Consider the following 18,454-nt stretch of genomic DNA (forward strand, 5'->3'; position numbering starts at 1 on the left):
ATATCGGGTCTTTTGCATTATAGCCCTCCTCCCCCCCCCCCCCCCCCCCCCACAGCTTAACAGCTTAGTGGTCAGATAACCTATAAACCCTCCAATCATGGTATTATACCAGAATGGGGGGAGGGGCTATAATTTCATAATTTCGGGGGGGGGGGGGGTGTAATGGGAAAGACCCGAAATATCTTTCTTTTTCAATGTTTAAGATATGTGGTAAGGAGTTAATACTTGGGCTTTAAACTGTCTAGTGTTAAACATCTCATCTTAGCCTATTTAGAGATTTAAAAAAGTACCTTTGAGGTGTAGCAGAGGCCAAAGGTAGTCCGTAAATCCTCCTCTCTTCCCGATCCAATTTGTCTCCCATTACTCGTTCTTCGTCTAACGAGTACATTGTCCACACAAACCCTACACACCATTTCACTCTGTAAAAAATGGGAGTAAACCTTATAGTCTAGCAGTTACGAGATCACATGAAAAAAGAGGAGCATAGTCGACTAACGTCGGATTAACTGCTCTTGAAGGACAGCCGCGAAATGGTTGACTTTGGATGCAGCTAGCTTAGACGTAGAGAGGCTAGCGTCACTGGCAAGGGAGGGGAGAAGATTGGTTGGGTGGCGGAAAATGTGACGGCAGAAATAAATATTATAATTGAAAAAAAAAATCAAGACCGTACTGTATAGATATTTATTAATCAATTGGTTGATATTTAAGCGCGTGCTTCTGTATACGATTCGCAGAATTTCAATTATATTTCTGGCGTATTTAAATATTTGGTGTTTATTGAGATTTTGGAACGGAATTGTAGCAGACGCTGGCTTCGTCACCAAGTCTTGTGCTCTCGTATTTAGCGTATTTTTTAAAACCTTTTTGAATTAATTGAAATGGATATTGAAGTGGACAGCAGCGTTTTCGGCGAGGATATTGATAAGCTTTCAAGATCAAGGGGGTAGGTCCAGGTAGAAGGATAAACTTCACGTCAAATTTTCCTTGACAATAGTCGAGTCAAGTACATATGTCCGTGGGCGCAACGTTCTCCCTGCTCAAACACTCGGCTCTCTAATTTCTGAGAATGGCATGGAACGTTATTGGAAAAGAGTCTTCATGTATCTTAGACCATGTTAGTGGTACCACCGATATAGCCAAGAGCTTTGGTTGATCGGAGCTATGTTAAGCTAGAGCTCGAGTTAGACATTTTCCCACAAGAAGGGTTAAAATTTATCGCACTTTTTAAGTTAACCGAAATAAAAAAACTGGTTGCTACATCAGGCATCGAAAACAGTTTGAAAACTTTTTAGAATCTTTGGTCTTTCTGTATCAGACTGCGATCATTAGTTTGATTCAGTAGGTTGGTATGCAAATGAAAATGATAAGCTCAAATTGTCTGCTGCTAAGTCAACGACTTCTGTTCGGATCGCTCGTATTAGCCCTTAACAGATTTATTTAGCCCTAAAATCTGTATTTAATCTAATGAAAGTACTTGGAGGGGAGGACGACGAGGAGGAAAGATGGCATATAGGCGATTGACTAGATGTTCTGGACTAACATTTGATTTTGCTGAGCATTTTTCTCTCTTCTTCCTTTTTAGTGGGAAGAGAGTCCAGTCCAATGAAGTAATAGAAATAATCCATAAATTCTTCCTCTTCTTTCTCTAGTGATGAGATGGTACTCGATTCTGCTGTTGGTTGTCTCTCAGGTCCTTTTGGTGAGCATCTCGATAATGCCATGATCGAACAAATATATACTAAATATAAATATAAATATCCACGCAATGATATTCTGTCATATGGAGGTTAATGTGCATAAAGTGTTAGTATGAGCTCAAATTATTGATTTGCGAGCTGCCAGATATTTTTTGCAAACTTTGGTTATTCCTTTATTTTATAGTTCTTTAACTGTTTAGTAGAGATTATGAATGCCGCTGTGGTAATTTTAAAATACCACCCTATATCAAAGTCAAAGGAAAAATCGTAAGAGGTACGTGATTTTGTTTAATCAACACCTGTTGCGATAATAGCAGTTAAATAAACTGCCAGGGTAATAAATTTTAATGCCCGATCGACACTGGAAAAAACACTTCAGCATTAGAGTACAAGTTTATCACACTCTTTTATCGCCACTGTTACTAAGTAAACAGTGGCGATAAAACTCGTAGTCTAATGATGGAAACAGTTTGATAAACTTGTAGTCTAAAAAACAAGCATGATCGCAGCAGGTGTTGATTAAAAAAATTACCACACGGTTGTTATCGCCCTCGAAGTTATCATAACACCTCGGCTTCGCCTTGGAATTTGATAACTTCTCGGTGGCGATAACAACCGTGTGGTAATATTCATTCCGTTATTAAATCAAAACTCCGTCAATTCAACGGAAACAAATTGCGTTTGATTGTACATTAATCACAACTCTAATATTAGAATACGAACACAATCTGGCTAGTATCTCGAACAGCTACGCGATTTTTCATCAATGACAGAAGTTCCCAGTGCATTAATACAAAAAAAACTTTCAAATGCACTCCCATTGGTTTGGTGTGTACTGAGAGGATAATAATGTCAGGGTCAATTGTGAACTTAGAGCATGGATAAAAACTGCCTCTTGCTGTTGGCGCTCTTTCCTTTGTTCTAAACTTCGCATACGATAGGAGATATCTGCTCAGAGATGAATGAATGTGCGGTCTTTTTTGAAGAAAACTGACCTTTGAGCATCTACTTGTTTAAATCTTTGCTTCACGATTACTGATTTCTTTCAGATTAGTGTTTTAATATCTTATTCGAAGCTGCTGAGAGCAGTTGTGATTTTGACTGAAAAGACTCCAGAGGATTGAAAGACTGTAGTTCACGAAAATACTGAAGAGAAGCCCATACAATCGAGGGTAGAGAGGAATGATTAGAAATAGACTGGGAAACATGTCAGACAGTGGCAATTCTAACTCTGGATCCTATCACATGTCATCATCTCAGAAAGAGTTCCAGAATTACTACTACAGTCAAGCATCTTCTGCTAACTCTTCTACGACCAGTGTCAATTTAGCCCCTCAGCCATCGTACTCTAGGTTAGTCGTCAGTTAGTTAGTTGCAAAGATAATACTTTTGGGATAGGATAAACAAAAGTTTAATAAGATCTTTTTTGCACCTAATGTTCAGATTTAATTTAATCAACTGTCCTGAACAGCCAGTTTGGCTGTTCTTTAATCCAAGGATCCTGTCAGCAGTCATCAATACTTAATTTTTTTTGCAAATGACATCATTGTTGATTAATTTTTTGTAGACAATTGGCTTACTAAAACCAGTTGCGTAAATTAAAGACCTTCATTTTGTAGGTTTTGCACAAAAACAAGAACATAGGAGCATTAAAACTTTCTAACTCTTTATCATTTTGCAAAGATAGGGTACAACCTATTTTCATCAATTTTCCAAAAACGTACCTACGTATTAAGATTAGGCATAGATAAAGCACCTAAAGATAAGCGAGAACAATAGGCCTGCCAAATTATAGTGAGCAAGAACAATGAGACATTTCTAATTGCATAAATGCTTGAGTGGAAATAATCGTAACTCAATTAAAAAATCAAAAAACAGTATGGTTCAAGAAATTTCTTCAGTTTTTATTAAAGTTCTCTTGTTAAAAGAGCTATTTTATTAGTTTTTCAGTTAAAAACGTTCCTCACTAGCATTTGAAAAAACTTATATTTTAACATTATTATACATTATTATTTCTTATACTCTGAAAAGGTGTTAAGCGTACAAAAAATGTTTAATGTTTGTTGTTTCGCTTTCAAAAACTTTGAAAAGATTTTTTTCTAGATTTTTGTTATAATACGGCATTGTCAGTTGTTTTTTGACGGAGAGTTCAAGGGATGTAGTTTTGATTAGAAAAACACCAAGATTTTGATTCTCCATAGTTTCAGTTTTGGAAATCAAAAACAATAAAAGTTTTGAATATGAATGTTCTACTTGATTTTTATGTGTTTTCTTATGCTGAATTCATTGCAGATCATAATAGCGTGAAAAGGAAGGTTGAAATTTTTTGTTTTTCCATAGTTTCTGAAAGATCAATTTAAATTTGTGTAAAAATGTGTTAAAACCAGTACAACTTTATAATGTGTTTGCAAAGTAGCCTTCGTGGTTAAAAATACGGCAAGTTTGCTGTTTTTTTGTTGTTTTAGTGCCTTAAACCTGAAAACAGGTTTTTTTCCAAAATAGTATTCTAAGGTACCTGCTTTAAGGGAGCTTTCAACAAGGAGTTCAATGATGATAATTTTGTTTAAAAATTTCGCTTTTTCTTCAAGTATTTAAATTCGACAAATTTTCGAACTAAAAATCCATTTGTTTCCCAGTTTACCCACAGTTTCCTCCAACTTAACCAAATTTTTCTGCAAATCACCGAATTTCTATTATTTAAATTTAAACAATTGCAAGCTATTTTTTCACAAAGTTAAAAATTGTAATCAAATTACAGAACAACTTTTTTTTAAGAGTTTGATATTGCAAAAATTTTTCGACAGCAATTTAAATCAAAATTTTTTTACGACAGTTTTTCCGGAATCACGATTTTGCAAACAGAAGCACATTTTTCTGAAATGACGTATTTGGAAACGGGTTTTCACAGAAATGTTTATCTGATCTACAATAGTTTTTTCAGAAGAGTGAGATATTATGAGATGGTTTTTTTTCTACAGAAGTTAATTGTAATATTGATTTTGCTTGCGAGATAGTTTCTCGAAAGTATTTTTAGAAAGCGTTTTGTTGTCACACGATTGTGCAGATAAGCTAACATTTTAGACAAATTTGATTAAACTGTCCTTGTGAAAATAGCACTGCGAAAATGCTTTTTCAACCAAATAATATAATAATAGGCGACATTTTCTTGAAAAATAGAGAATGTAAAAATACCTTTTTTGAAAACCCATTTTTGAAAAAAAAAAGTTCTGGACCTTTTTTGATACAAATTTTTATAAATTAGTATTTTCTAAACGCGGTTTTCCAAAGACAAATTGAAAAATAGTTCTTAAAAATTTCCAAATTTAAGAGAAATAAAGGGTAGAGTTATAAATGATGTATCAATGAACCAGATAAAATTTGCATTTTTGAAATTTAAGAAGAAGGATAGTGCCCTGCTGACAAAAAAGTATCAATTTAAGCGTACAAAAATTAAGTTTTTCTGGAGCATTGAAAGGGAATGAACAATTGGCACTCGCTTATTCATCTGAAACCAACTAGTGATAGTCCTGCGCGTATACAATGCATATGAGAAAGTAAAGCAGTCAATAAATCTTTTCAGAGACTGCTAGTATTGGTTACTTTGTGATATGACTCAGCAACTTGTCCAAATTTCGGCATTCGAGGTGAATTTGTGCTTCTTTTTCATCAATTTCTGTCTCAGTATCTCCCATGCTTTCATCGTTGCTTTCACAATAAGCTCTACTGTTGACCTTCTCTTTTGCACGTCAGGGCGGTTGCTGGGACTTGACCGATGTTATTGTTGATCTCGTTTGTATTTCTCATTGAGATTTTTTCAATTTTGCTACTTTCGTCTCCATCGACTAATGTAATGAAGTAGCTTCTTGCTTTCTTCTGAGATGAATTTTGAGCAACTTTTGCTTTAGTTTTTTTTGTCTGGTTCCATCAAATCTGAGGTTGCAAGTTTTTAGAAAAATCTAAGAGGTTGTTTACATTAATAATTTTTGTTTCTACCAAGCTTAGAATAAAGTATGTTTTTCTCCATACCCGTAATAATGCTCTGTTATTGATTCTGTTCGATTTTCATTACAGGACAGCTCGTAATTACAGAACAGCTCGTAATTATGCCATCTGAGACGTGTAAGGTGTTTTCTTTGTAAAAGTGTACAATTGTCTGCTTTTAATCTACAGAGACTTCTTGAGCGTTTTCGGTCGCAACAATAAAAATATGAAGCTGTTTGTGATTTGAGAAGGGTGGTGCAGCTAGCTTATTGAGTCAAGTTTTTCTCTCCCTTGGAATTGCTATATCATCCTTGATTTCAGGGATTCTTTGTAATTTTTGATATTGTAATTTTTTTGTGAAATTGTGTAATAACTTTTTTTCAGAAATTTAGGTATAACTTGGACGATTTTTGGAAAATTTAGCCGAAATGCAATTGAAATCTGGGATTTGAGAATAAATGTGGCTAACATTGTTAAAATTTATTTAAAATTGGGGTGATTTCAGTAAAGTTTGGGTGGAATTGGGAAGATAATGGGTGAATGAAACTTCGGAAAAACGAAAACGTACAACTTTGCATCATAAAAGTGACTTTGCATCATAAAAGTGAAAATTTATCATCATTTATTAAAGTTTTTCTTGGAAAACACACTTTTTAGGTTATCGTACTATACTATTTTGGACAAACTTGTTGACGATTTAAGGCTTGAGAAACTAAAGCAACCAAAAAATTCAATATTGCTTTCTTTTTAAAACCCAGAAATCATCAACATTGAAGCCTACTTTGAAAACAACCTGTAAAAATGTACTGTCAAATACATTTTCAGGTTCATATTTTAGTTCGAGAAACAAACTACGGGAGGACAAAAACTTTAACGCTTTTTCTACGCTGTGATCTCCATTGAAATCAGCGGTAGAAAACATTTGCTAGCTGAGTATAAGGACATTCGTATCTGAAGATTTTTTGTAAGAAGTTAGAAACTGTCACTACGGAGAAAAAAATTGCCATGTATTCTCATGGTCATAATTAGTTACTTTGAGCTCTCCGCTAAAAACGGTTTGATATGGCATATTATAACATAAAAATCGAGAAGAGATGCTTTCATTGTTTCTGCATCCTTAGCACCTTTTCAGAGAATGACAAATGGAAAAGTGAAAAATAAGAATTAAAAGAAGCCAACATCATATTGAAAAAGACTAAGGGAAATGCAATATTAACAAAAAGTAAAGAATTTGCTTTACACCATACTGTTTTTTTTGTTTGAGTGTGGGTTGAACTTCAATAAATGATGCCTGAAAGTTTTATTATCAAGTTGAATGATTTTCTTTCAAGCATCAATGTAGTTGACTGGTGTAATGCTTCCACTCTTTTTTTCTGGTGCATTTTCTATACCTAATCTTATTACATAGGTGCGTCTTTAAAAGTTGAAAATGGGTTATTTCTAGTCTTTATATATAGGTAGATCCTTTTCGCCCCCCCGTTTTGCTCACACTATACTACTCATATTGAATTAACCAAAAGGGAGTATTTTCAGTTTAGCGGCGATTGGGGTGCGGGGGGGGGGGGTTGGGGGAGGTTTGATAGGTTGGGATGAGCGAGGGAAAACGATTTAAAGTTGTGAAATGTGTGCCCACAGCTCGTCTCCACTGGTGTGTTACCCAAAAGTGATTCTATTTGGAGACTCCCTCACTCAGAAGTGCATGCACCCTGAGTCAAATTGGGGATCATTAGTGGCCGACTTTTTAGCCAGGAAGTGTGACGTCATAGTAAGGGGCTACTCAGGTTACAATACCCGCAAATGTCTCACTCTTTTGCCCTACTTATTTGACGGTATCAACTTTGACGGTAAAAGTGTACAATTGTCTGCTTTTAATCTACAGAGACTTCTTGAGCGTTTTCGGTCGCAACAATAAAAATATGAAGCTGTTTGTGATTTGAGAAGGGTGGTGCAGCTAGCTTATTGAGTCAAGTTTTTCTCTCCCTTGGAATTGCTATATCATCCTTGATTTCAGGGATTCTTTGTAATTTTTGATATTGTAATTTTTTTGTGAAATTGTGTAATAACTTTTTTTCAGAAATTTAGGTATAACTTGGACGATTTTTGGAAAATTGAGCCGAAATGCAATTGAAATCTGGGATTTGAGAATAAATGTGGCTAACATTGTTAAAATTTATTTAAAATTGGGGTGATTTCAGTAAAATTTGGGTGGAATTGGGAAGATAATGGGTGAATGAAACTTCGGAAAAACGAAAACGTACAACTTTGCATCATAAAAGTGACTTTGCATCATAAAAGTGAAAATTTATCATCATTTATTAAAGTTTTTCTTGGAAAACACACTTTTTAGGTTATCGTACTATACTATTTTGGACAAACTTGTTGACGATTTAAGGCTTGAGAAACTAAAGCAACCAAAAAATTCAATATTGCTTTCTTTTTAAAACCCAGAAATCATCAACATTGAAGCCTACTTTGAAAACAACCTGTAAAAATGTACTGTCAAATACATTTTCAGGTTCATATTTTAGTTCGAGAAACAAACTACGGGAGGACAAAAACTTTAACGCTTTTTCTACGCTGTTGTGATCTCCATTGAAATCAGCGGTAGAAAACATTTGCTAGCTGAGTATAAGGACATTCGTATCTGAAGATTTTTTGTAAGAAGTTAGAAACTGTCACTACGGAGAAAAAAATTGCCATGTATTCTCATGGTCATAATTAGATACTTTGAGCTCTCCGCTAAAAACGGTTTGAAATGGCTTATTATAACATAAAAATCGAGAAGAGATGCTTTCATTGTTTCTGCATGCTTAACACCTTTTCAGAGAATGACAAATGGAAAAGTGAAAAATAACAATTAAAAGAAGCCAACATCATATTGAAAAAGACTAAGGGAAATGCAATATTAACAAAAAGTAAAGAATTTGCTTTAAACCATACTGTTTTTTTGTTTGAGTGTGGGTTGAACTTCAATAAATGATGCCTGAAAATTTTATTATCAAGTTGAATGATTTTCTTTCAAGCATCAATGTAGTTGACTGGTGTAATGCTTCCACTCTTTTTTTCTGGTGCATTTTCTATACCTAATCTTATTACATAGGTGCGTCTTTAAAAGTTGAAAATAGGTTATTTCTAGTCTTTAGATATAGGTAGATCCTTTTTGCCCCACCCCCCCCCCCCCCCCCGTTTTGCTCACACTATACTACTCATATTGAATTAACCAAAAGGGAGTATTTTCAGTTTAGCGGCGATTGGGGTGCGGGGGGGGGGGGGGAGGGTTGATAGGTTGCGATGAGCGAGGGAAAACGATTTAAAGTTGTGAAATGTGTGCCCACAGCTCGTCTCCACTGGTGTGTTACCCAAAAGTGATTCTATTTGGAGACTCCCTCACTCAGAAGTGCATGCACCCTGAGTCAAATTGGGGATCATTAGTGGCCGACTTTTTAGCCAGGAAGTGTGACGTCATAGTAAGGGGCTACTCAGGTTACAATACCCGCAAATGTCTCACTCTTTTGCCCTACTTATTTGACGGTATCAACTTCAAAAACAACGTTGCCGCATTGCTAATATGTTTAGGTAAGTTTCTTTTTGTCTGGCGCTATTGATTGTACCTTTTTTCAACCCTAATTGTGGGCTTATGGTTAGTTGAACTGAGAGGCATTAAATTGTTCGGATTTTCTTTAATTAATTTTGATTCAGAGTTAGTGCTGGTAAATGGATTTCAACTATGCTAACTTAAAAATTGTTTGGCCTTGTTTTAGTTTCTAATTTAGGCGTATGATAGAGACACAATACAACCTTTACTATCCATGAGGGCTTGGAGTCTCGATGAGCTGTATAATTGTTCCCACGTTTTTTGAAGGTGGGAACTACATGCTGGCCCAACTATTCTCATCTTTTGTGAGAATATTAAAACATATATTATATTTTTCAAGTTATATCTGCCTTAAATTCAACCAGAAATTGAGGAATTCCACTTTTTGAAAGAAAGTGGAATAATCTTCGGCTGATTTTCTGGTCATTTTGTCGCATTTTCATTTTCTGAGTAGTGTTTTCTAATAATTTGTTTCTTATTGGAGAAGTTAAATATTTAATTGCTCACCAACAAAATTTTAGCAATCATTGTATACGTTTTTTATGCAATTTTTTTTTGCTTTTTGCGCTTTTCTAGAACATTCTTTGCACTCACGTTACCTTATTTTTCAACCCTTGGCTTCTGAATTTTGCGTGATCTCAATTGTTTCTGTTCGGAACTAAGGCTTGTTGCTAACATAAAGGCTAATATAAGCAAGGAAGTAGCAAAGCCGGTAATGCTCAGTGCTTAAGGTGGTAGACTGTCATCATGGAAGTCGAGTGTTCTAACCTCTCGAGGTTCCCCCATAAAGAATTTCTGAGCTTTACCCCCCTCTAAATTAAGTTCTCAGCGCCTGTTATTCGAGAGCAATTCATTCGACTTAAGTCTGCTTGTTTTGAAACAAATTTAGGATCCGTTTTTTGATAATGGACCGTAATAGATCTGTCCAAATACGGCAATTGTGTTACATGCACTTTGCATCTTGAATGTTGACGTGTTTTTGCAAACAAGAAAAAATGAATTGTACTAAACTTTTTTTTGCGTTTCTCCAGTGATCTATTCCCGCCTTGGTCATTATTTTTCTGCTCAACCTAATTTTCAATAGCAATTGAGGTGAGGCAAAGTTCTCTAAATTTATATTTCGGCTTAGTTTTCACCTGGCTTCATAATACGGTTTTTGATTAGACTTGAGCAGATGAGTTTCTTCTATTGCCTTGAAGCCTTTTGAAAATAGTTGACCATTCAATAAGTCTAGGTTTCTTTGTAATTAGTCCATCAAGTCGTTATTATCAGTAGAATGTGATTTTAATCAACACCTGTTGAGGTAAGAGCAGTTAAATAAACTGCCAGTGTAATAAATTTTAATGCCCGATGGACACTGGAAGAACGCTTTATCATTAGACTGCGAGTTTATCACACTCTTTTATCACCACTGTTACTAAGTAAACAGTGGCGATAAAAGATTGGTAATAAACTCGTAGTCTAATGATGGAAACAGTTTGATAAACTTCTAATCTAAAAAAACAAACATGATCGCAACAGGTGTTCATTAAAAAAAATTACCACACAGTTGCTATCGCCCTCGAAGTTATCATAACACCTCGGCTTTTCCTCGGAGTTTGATAAATTCTTGGTGGTGATAACAGCCGTATGGTAATATTCATTACTCGTCGTAGGTTTACATCAGGCGTAGGTTTTTAATAATGCTAGCAGAGCTGACTGCTTCAGCTTCTTGTTTTTATCAACATTCTTGTTTAATTAATTGTTAAACGAAATTTGTAGCAATTATATTAGTCATGTGGTCTTTTTGTGACTTTTTGTCCTCAAAAACGGGATGAATATTAGCGCACAGAGGGCGTTAAGTTTTCTTAAAGCCTTTCAGCTTACTAGTCTCCAAGTATTCGATTCACAGAAACTGTTTTGGAGACTCAAGCTCATGGTGTGAAGGGCGGTTCGAAGAGTTTGACCCACCTCCAACCCCCACCCCCACTTCACCCTTTTCCCACAATTGCACATCGTTCAGGCGGTAAGGACATGGCTGTGGTCCCGTGCAGCCCCCCGCAGTTGCCTGGCTCCTCCTCCTCCCCCCCCCCCCCCCCCCCCCCACCCACCCGCTGCTCTCATCTCACGCCCCCTTCAATTAAGCTAAAACTAGCCTAACTATTAGGATAAAACTAGTGGCTCGTGAACCCCACATCCACTTCACAACCCCCGGCAAATAAGCTGGAGCCGGCCTCCTTAAACCGTAGCAAGCTATTGACAGAGCCAACAGCTCGCTGGTCTTTTGAGAGCAATTTGCCCGACGTTTGTCGGTTATGTTTCTACTTCCTATATATTCTTGGACATTTTCAAACTTTTCAAAGGTTTCATCATTATCTTTTGTAGTTTGGGTTGCCAGCAGAGTTTGTACCTACTAGAAATTGAGATCGATTAAAGGTTTAGTTTTGCAAAATCTCTTGAAACATAAGTGTTTTTAAAAAGGAGAGTTTTCTTGACCTGGTCTGCGTGCCCATTTTTCCCGTCTATAGTGTTTTTTGGTGAATTTTGAATTACGTTTAAAGCATGTGAACGTTCCAGGCTAATATTTTTGTTTGCAGTTCTTTTGCAATAAATTTGACAATAAATTGCAAATTATCACAAAAATTGTTTTGCGTGTAAATTTTTCTTTCCTTGAACTGATGAAGATGAAACGCAATCAATAGGATATGATACAAACATGAAAAACTCGACATTACTGTTCTAATCATAAACATTTTGTCTTCGTGTTAAAAAATAAGAGAAAAAGGCGTAAATAACATGTTCATTGAAAAATAAAATTTTTGTAGTTCATCTTGTACTTCTGAAAATTCAGTGTATTAGTAAACTTCTGAAGACAGAACTATTATTATTTCGGCTGCATGCTAAAAGAAAGCTAATGCATTAATGCTATAGTTTTGTGACAGTCTACTAATCAGTTGCATTGTAAGGTCTCAAATGGGAATATGGGAACATTCTGTGCGATACTGAGAATTATTTGAGCTCTCTTGATTAGAATTTGGAGTGATAGAATAAAAGCTTTATATCTATTGTTTGGTATCAAATAGCTCCAAATGCGTGAGATTTTTTAATAGCCGCACAGCGATAGCTGGGGCTATTATTGGCCTTCTCTTGGTTTTTTTTTTTATTTCGTCGTCATGATTTTTGTTACGACCATATGACGTCACAGCCATTTTTTGTTCATTCGTTCATGCAATTTCAACTGAATTGCATGTGTGACGTCATTTTTCGCTCTTAGTGGAGCGAGTTTTTTTGTTCATGCGCGTGATTAAATTTTTGGTCACACTTGACTTACCTCACTCTCAAAAATGACTTCCTCACTTTGAAATTGACTTTTATTTACTTTAATTCAAAGAGATAAGGTCAAATGAGTGTGTGTCACTCTAAATGAAGGTTATTTGAGATCAGCTAATAGAGGCAGCAATAACTTATACAGATTTTTAATCAAAATATAGCAGATCAGCCTTCAATGAAAAGACGTTTTTTTGGTCTGTCTTTTTTACTGTTTTTTAAGACTGCCGATCTACGAATCTATTGCGGCTATTTTCTGGCAATCTGCCAGCTATGTTTCTCAATTTGCTCTCTGATAAGAAGTTTGGAACCTGTCGATTTATTCTTTTGGACGATTAGAAATTTAGGAAATTATTATTGAACAATTAAACTTTGATTCATGAATGATGCAATTGAAAGTCTGATCACTATCGTTTCTTTTTTGGATGGATAAATGATTCAAATGTTGAATCTCTTTTTTGATGTGAATATGGCAGATGATGTTTTGTGTTCATGCAAAGAGGTAATGTTCACTAACTGTTCAAGAGGCCTTTCCGTCTATAACTGTCGACATTTTAATGCTCGCACAAAATAAAGTTAAAGTAATTTTACCTTGAAAACATCCTTACTCACCTTAACTGTTAAGGTAGATTTAAACTTTACTTTAACTTTACCTTATCAACGGTTTACCTTAACACCGTTTAGGTAAGTTTACCTTAACTGTTTTTATTGTACATGCTGCTTGCTTGAGGCGCAACAAAGAATGTCTTGTTTGTAGGATTTTCAACACCAACTGAAATTGCATGTTGTTAGAGACGCTGTAGAAATGGACTTTTTTCTTAAATGATGTGAACGATCCAACGTAAAAAGAAAAAGAAACCCTGAATTTCCAAAATCACATTAGATAATGATGAGACGTAATGGTTACGTGACTCTGCGTGAAGTCATTGAGACTTCTGGCGTTTATCGAGAACTGCGAAGCGGTTCGAGATATTAAGTCGAATTTCGAAGTGACTTCTGCAGAGTCACTTAACCTTGCTTAAGACACGAAACGCGCACGTTTTAAAATGACAAAAGTAAGCTAAAATCAACTTTTGGCACTGCAGACTTTCGGCATTTTAATAGCAGCAGGACCTAGTGAAATCTCAATTCGACTCATAAAGTCTTGCAAATTAGCTATAGGCGTACATCTACAGTTCGCCTTAAATGAGTGCATTAAGGAGAAAGTTTTCCCAATAAAATGAAACTAGCCTATGTAACACCAATTTTCAAAAAAGGTGATAAATTAGATAGCACAAATTATCGACCAATTTCTGTAACTCCTGAGTTTTGCAAAAATTTTTGAGCGCCTCCTGACTCAGATGATGGAGTTCATTGATAAGCATAAAATTATGAACAAAGAGCAATTCGGATTTCAGAAAGAAAGTCTGCAACAGATGCAGTTCTAGAACTGGTTGAAACAGTTTAGGCTAATTTAGATCAAAGCAAAGAAACTTGCTATTTTTCTCTTGACCTTGCAAAAGCGTTTAATTCCATTTCGCATAACATTTTCCTTAAAGAAATTGAAATGTATGGTTTTTCCCAGGAAGCGAAAGAATTACTGTTTTCCTTTCTTGCCAACCTCAGACAAAAGGTAAAACTTAATGGCGTATTCTCTGATTGTGAAATTTTGAATCACGGTGTGCCACAAGGAACTGTTTTAGGACCACTCATTTTTCTTTTGTATGTGAACGATTTCTCATCTAATATAAGCACAACAGAAAAGGTAATTCAATTCGCAGATGACACAAGTATTGTCTGTTGTGGACAGAAAGGTAGCTGACATGGAAAAGTCACGGAAATTTTGCAAAAAACAGAAGAATATGTAGAGATGAACAAACTAATTTTGAATACAAACAAAACCGAATTAATCATTTTCTCGCGCGATAATTCTGATTTCGGATCTTTTTTTTACAAAAACGAAGTTCTCACAACACAAAAAAGTTGCAGATATCTTGGTATTCAACTTGACAGGAATCTTAGTTTTGAGGAGCAGCTGAATAAAACCTTGAAAAAGATGGCTCATGCTATAAGATCAATTTACCTTATGAGACATCAAGTTCCCCTGAATGTGCGCATTCTTCTTTTAGAGTCACTTGTGCTTTCACACTTATCATTTTCGGCAATCTTTTTTCAAAATTTATCTGCAAAAAACCTAAAACGCCTTAACCGACAGATAAACTGGGGTATAAATGTGTGCTTTCTACGCAAAAAGTATGACAAAGCGAGAGATCTGCTAATCCAGACAAAGACCCTTCCAGCTGAGCTAATAATAGCAAAAGTGTCGCTAATCAAATTTCATTATGATATCGCTAGGCCAGAAAATTTTGAAAACTTTCACGGGTATGTGAGTCTTCATCGAAATACTCGAACAAAACAATTCAAAATTACACAAAATGCCAAAACCAGCTTTGGAATGAATTCGATTGTTCGTCAATGCGTACAAAAATGGAATAAGTTACCACATTGTCTTCGGTTGGCAAAAATGGAAACGTTTTTAAGAAAACGTTGAATGATTTCTTGCTCTCACAACATGAAAAAATTCCTTTGAATAGTAACGTAGGAGCTTTTAAAAGTTGTTTTTTTTAGGAAGATAACAATCGAAAGAAAGTTTTATGTGATTCTTTAAGAAAATTGTTGATGTTTATTAATAGCTGCACTGCGATAGCTGGGGCTATTATTAGCCTTCTCTTGGTTTTTTACAATTCAAAAAATTTGAATTGTATTGGGGCGCTGTCTTTTTTTTAAGATCTGTTCATACATTTTTATGATTTTTGAAGTCAAATTGGAGTAGTGATTTTGGTCACGCCGAAACAAGAAGTGGAGCCAAAAAGCGAGGAGTGGTTTTGCGGCGTAAATTTTTTTCGCTCTAATTTTAAAGTAGAGTGAGAAAACGGTGTTCGAACAAAAATGCGGTTTCTCGATATTGGTTTTTTGTTCACATGCGGCAATTTCACTCTGATTTTTACTGTTTTTTTAAGATTTTTTCGATCGGTTTTTTTCTAAATTGTTTTCCCAATACATTCACAGCTCATTCTAGGCCTAATTTTTTTGTTTGAATTAAATTTTAATTTCTGGCTAGTGGTTTTTTTGTTCACATGCGGCATTTTGACATTTATTCTGTTTTTTTTCTTATTTTTTTTGATCTGATTTTTTAAAAATTGGTTTCCTCAATTCATTCATAGTCCATTCCAGGTCAAGTTTTTTTGTTTAGTCAATGACTATTTTTTGAATTGTACGTCAGGACTTCTCCTGCTATGTTTTTTTATTTCGTCGTCATGATTTTTGTTACGACCATATGACGTCAAAGCCACTTTTTGTTCATTCGTTCATGCGATTTCAATTGAATTGCATGTGTGACGTCATTTTTCGCTCTTAGTGGAGCGAGTTTTTTTTATTCAAGCACGTGATTAAATTTTTGGTCACAATTGACTTACCTCACTCTCAAAAATGACTTCCTCACTTTGAAATTGACTTTTATTTACTTTAATTCAAAGAGATAAGGTCAAATGGGTGTGTGTCACTCTAAATGAAGGTTATTTGAGATCAGCTAATAGAGGCAGCAATAACCTATACAGATTTTTAATCAAAATATAACAGATCAGCCTTCAATGAAAAGACGAGTTTTTTGGTCTGTCTTTGTTACTGTTTTTTTAGACTGCCGATCTACGAATCTATTGCGACTATTTTCTGGCAATCTGCCAGCTATATTTATATTATTCTGTTTGAATGATTTGAAATATTTTTTGTTTCAGGTATATTTAACCGTATGGTTATAATTTTAATTTACTTGTTGCAAAAAAAAATGTGCGCGCGAGTGTTTTAATAACGCATGATAGAACTCTCAACTGATTCGACATGGAATGCCTGTGCAGTTGTGCTGTTTTTGATAGCTCTGAAACGAAGTGTCTGTGTCTTTCCTCGATTTCTATTGGAAATAACCTCACTGGCGACTTGATATAATTAGCTATAATATAGATTTAGCTATAATGTTTGCTTTTGAGTTGAAGCTCGCTTACATCTGTTTTTAAGAAAATGGTATTTCGATTTAATAAGTGAGAGTTACGAAGAATGAATTATACATAGGAGCGAATGATGCATCTGCAGGACAGGGAAATGAGAGTCACGTTCCTGAGGAAGAATTTGTGGAGAACCTTCTAATGATTGGAGAGTACTTTGTGGGGCGTGGCCTGAATCCCTCCAAAATTATTATAACTGGGCCGCCTGCATTTCACGCTCCTGCTTGGGAGGACAAGGCGAAGGCTATGGGTTTGTCAAACCATATCAGAACGAACGACCTCGCTAAGAAGTACAGTGCTCTAGTGTCAGAAGTTACCAAACACCTCAAATGTCGCAATATTCCCCTCCATACGCGAATGATGGCCACTGAGAACTGGCACGAAATGCTAATTGATGGACTGCACTTTGGACCGCTAGGAGCGCAGTTTTATTTCAACCTTCTACAACCCCATCTTAGCCACTTAACATACGACATACCTCAATTGATGCCAAATTGGAAAGATTTTGACGAGGCGTATGGCCACCATTACGACCACCCAGAACAGGCTGTCCAGAATTGGGTTGAAAAGAACCCCTATTTTGTGAAATAGCACAAATTGACTCACTTTTTTAAACTCAAAATTGATTTTTTTTGCTAAAATTGTTTCTGTAGAATTTTTCTTTCTTCACCAGTCGAGTATTTGAGATAATGAAGTTAAACGCCTCTCTTTGAGTATAGAGTTGTGTTTTAGCATTTGTGACCAATTGTGTATACTGAAAGTGTACAAGGTCTCAAATCTACACTTTGCGAAAGCTTTAAGTTGAAGTTAGTTGTCTAAAAGCACAATGAATAGTGTTATAAATATAAAACCTGAAACAATATTATCTGTACTAAATGTAATACCGATCAATTGCTCTCGTACTGTTCTGTACTGTAACTTTGTACTGATGATTTGAGGCATTATTTCTGCTCAGTTAGTATCCCAAGGATTAATTTTGTGGTCAAGTGAGTTTTTTTTTGAAATTGTAGTGATCTAAACAGCTGTTTGAAAAAGTACTAGTTTGTTATTTAATTTGAGCAAGTTTAAAGCGACGAATTTAATGCCACAATCAAAAGTGACGTACATTTATCTGGCCAAATAAGCACTCAATCTAATTTGGGCGTCAAATGTTTTCACTAGTATGATTTCAGAATTATCAGCCGTCGTTTGAGAGCAGTTGTCTTTTCCAATGTTGTGTTGTGAACCTTGGTCATTGGAATTAATATTATCGTGTCTTCTTTTATTTGTAAAAAGACTTCTATCTAATTGACGTCATGGTTTGAATTTATTATTACTACTATTTCAAATTTGCAAAATTACGCTGTTTTCAAACATACTTGTAAAACTTAGCATGAATGGTCGTTCTTGTCTGTGCTTGGCATAGAATTTTTCAACATATCTCTCAAGCTTCAAAGTTTTAATTTTCTCAGAACATTGGTTTCATTAAATTTGTTGCTTTCGTTCGCTTTAGAGAGGTTTTGAGTACTGTATTCGTGTATACCAGAAACGAGAAAATTTAAATATCAACTTCATGAATTTTAGTAAAAATATAGATAAATTCAAAAAAATAAAGTGGTTTTGGTTCGTCAGTAAAACTAGGAGCTCATAAGCTGTGTGGACAAAATAATGCGTTAAGTTGAGCTTATCACGACTCAAGTTCAGGTCTTTCATAAACAAACAATAATGGAACCAACGGTGAGCTTTGTTTAACAGCTTTCAATTTTTCTCTGATGTTTGAAAAAAATTATTCAAGAGGCTCTCCTGTTTAATTGCTCTTGAACGAAGTTCATAGCAATTATTGTAAACGTGTGTGTCTT

The 18,454-nt window shown here is 35.3% G+C and overlaps 2 protein-coding genes across 5 annotated transcripts in view; one reads left to right on the forward strand and one right to left on the reverse strand.

Annotated features, from left to right (window-relative positions):
• LOC142334802 (uncharacterized) overlaps positions 1 to 1,940 on the reverse strand; it is a 66,467-nt gene extending 64,527 nt beyond the window's left edge. For all 4 annotated transcript variants that reach the window (XR_012758843.1, XR_012758842.1, XM_075383113.1 and 1 more), the window contains exons 1-2: positions 1,541 to 1,940; positions 291 to 402 (exon numbers count right to left, since the gene is read on the reverse strand). Coding sequence is in view for 2 of the 4 variants with exons in the window: in XM_075383113.1 (XP_075239228.1) it covers positions 291 to 402; positions 1,541 to 1,721 (293 nt within the window). In the remaining 2 variants the exon portion in view is untranslated. The remainder of the gene's footprint in view (positions 1 to 290; positions 403 to 1,540) is intronic.
• A 777-nt stretch (positions 1,941 to 2,717) lies between these two features.
• Positions 2,718 to 17,956, forward strand: LOC142335038 (isoamyl acetate-hydrolyzing esterase 1 homolog). The gene is made up of 4 exons (XM_075383365.1): positions 2,718 to 3,049; positions 7,314 to 7,522; positions 8,991 to 9,254; positions 16,684 to 17,956. The coding sequence occupies exons 1-4, from the start codon at positions 2,880 to 2,882 to the stop codon at positions 17,205 to 17,207; spliced, it is 1,167 nt and encodes a 388-aa protein (XP_075239480.1). The 5' UTR covers positions 2,718 to 2,879; the 3' UTR covers positions 17,208 to 17,956.
• Positions 17,957 to 18,454: the final 498 nt, after the last annotated feature.

Source organism: Convolutriloba macropyga, chromosome 2 (assembly GCF_964194025.1).
Source record: "Convolutriloba macropyga chromosome 2, txConMacr16.3, whole genome shotgun sequence".
Classification (NCBI taxonomy): domain Eukaryota; kingdom Metazoa; phylum Xenacoelomorpha; order Acoela; family Convolutidae; genus Convolutriloba; species Convolutriloba macropyga.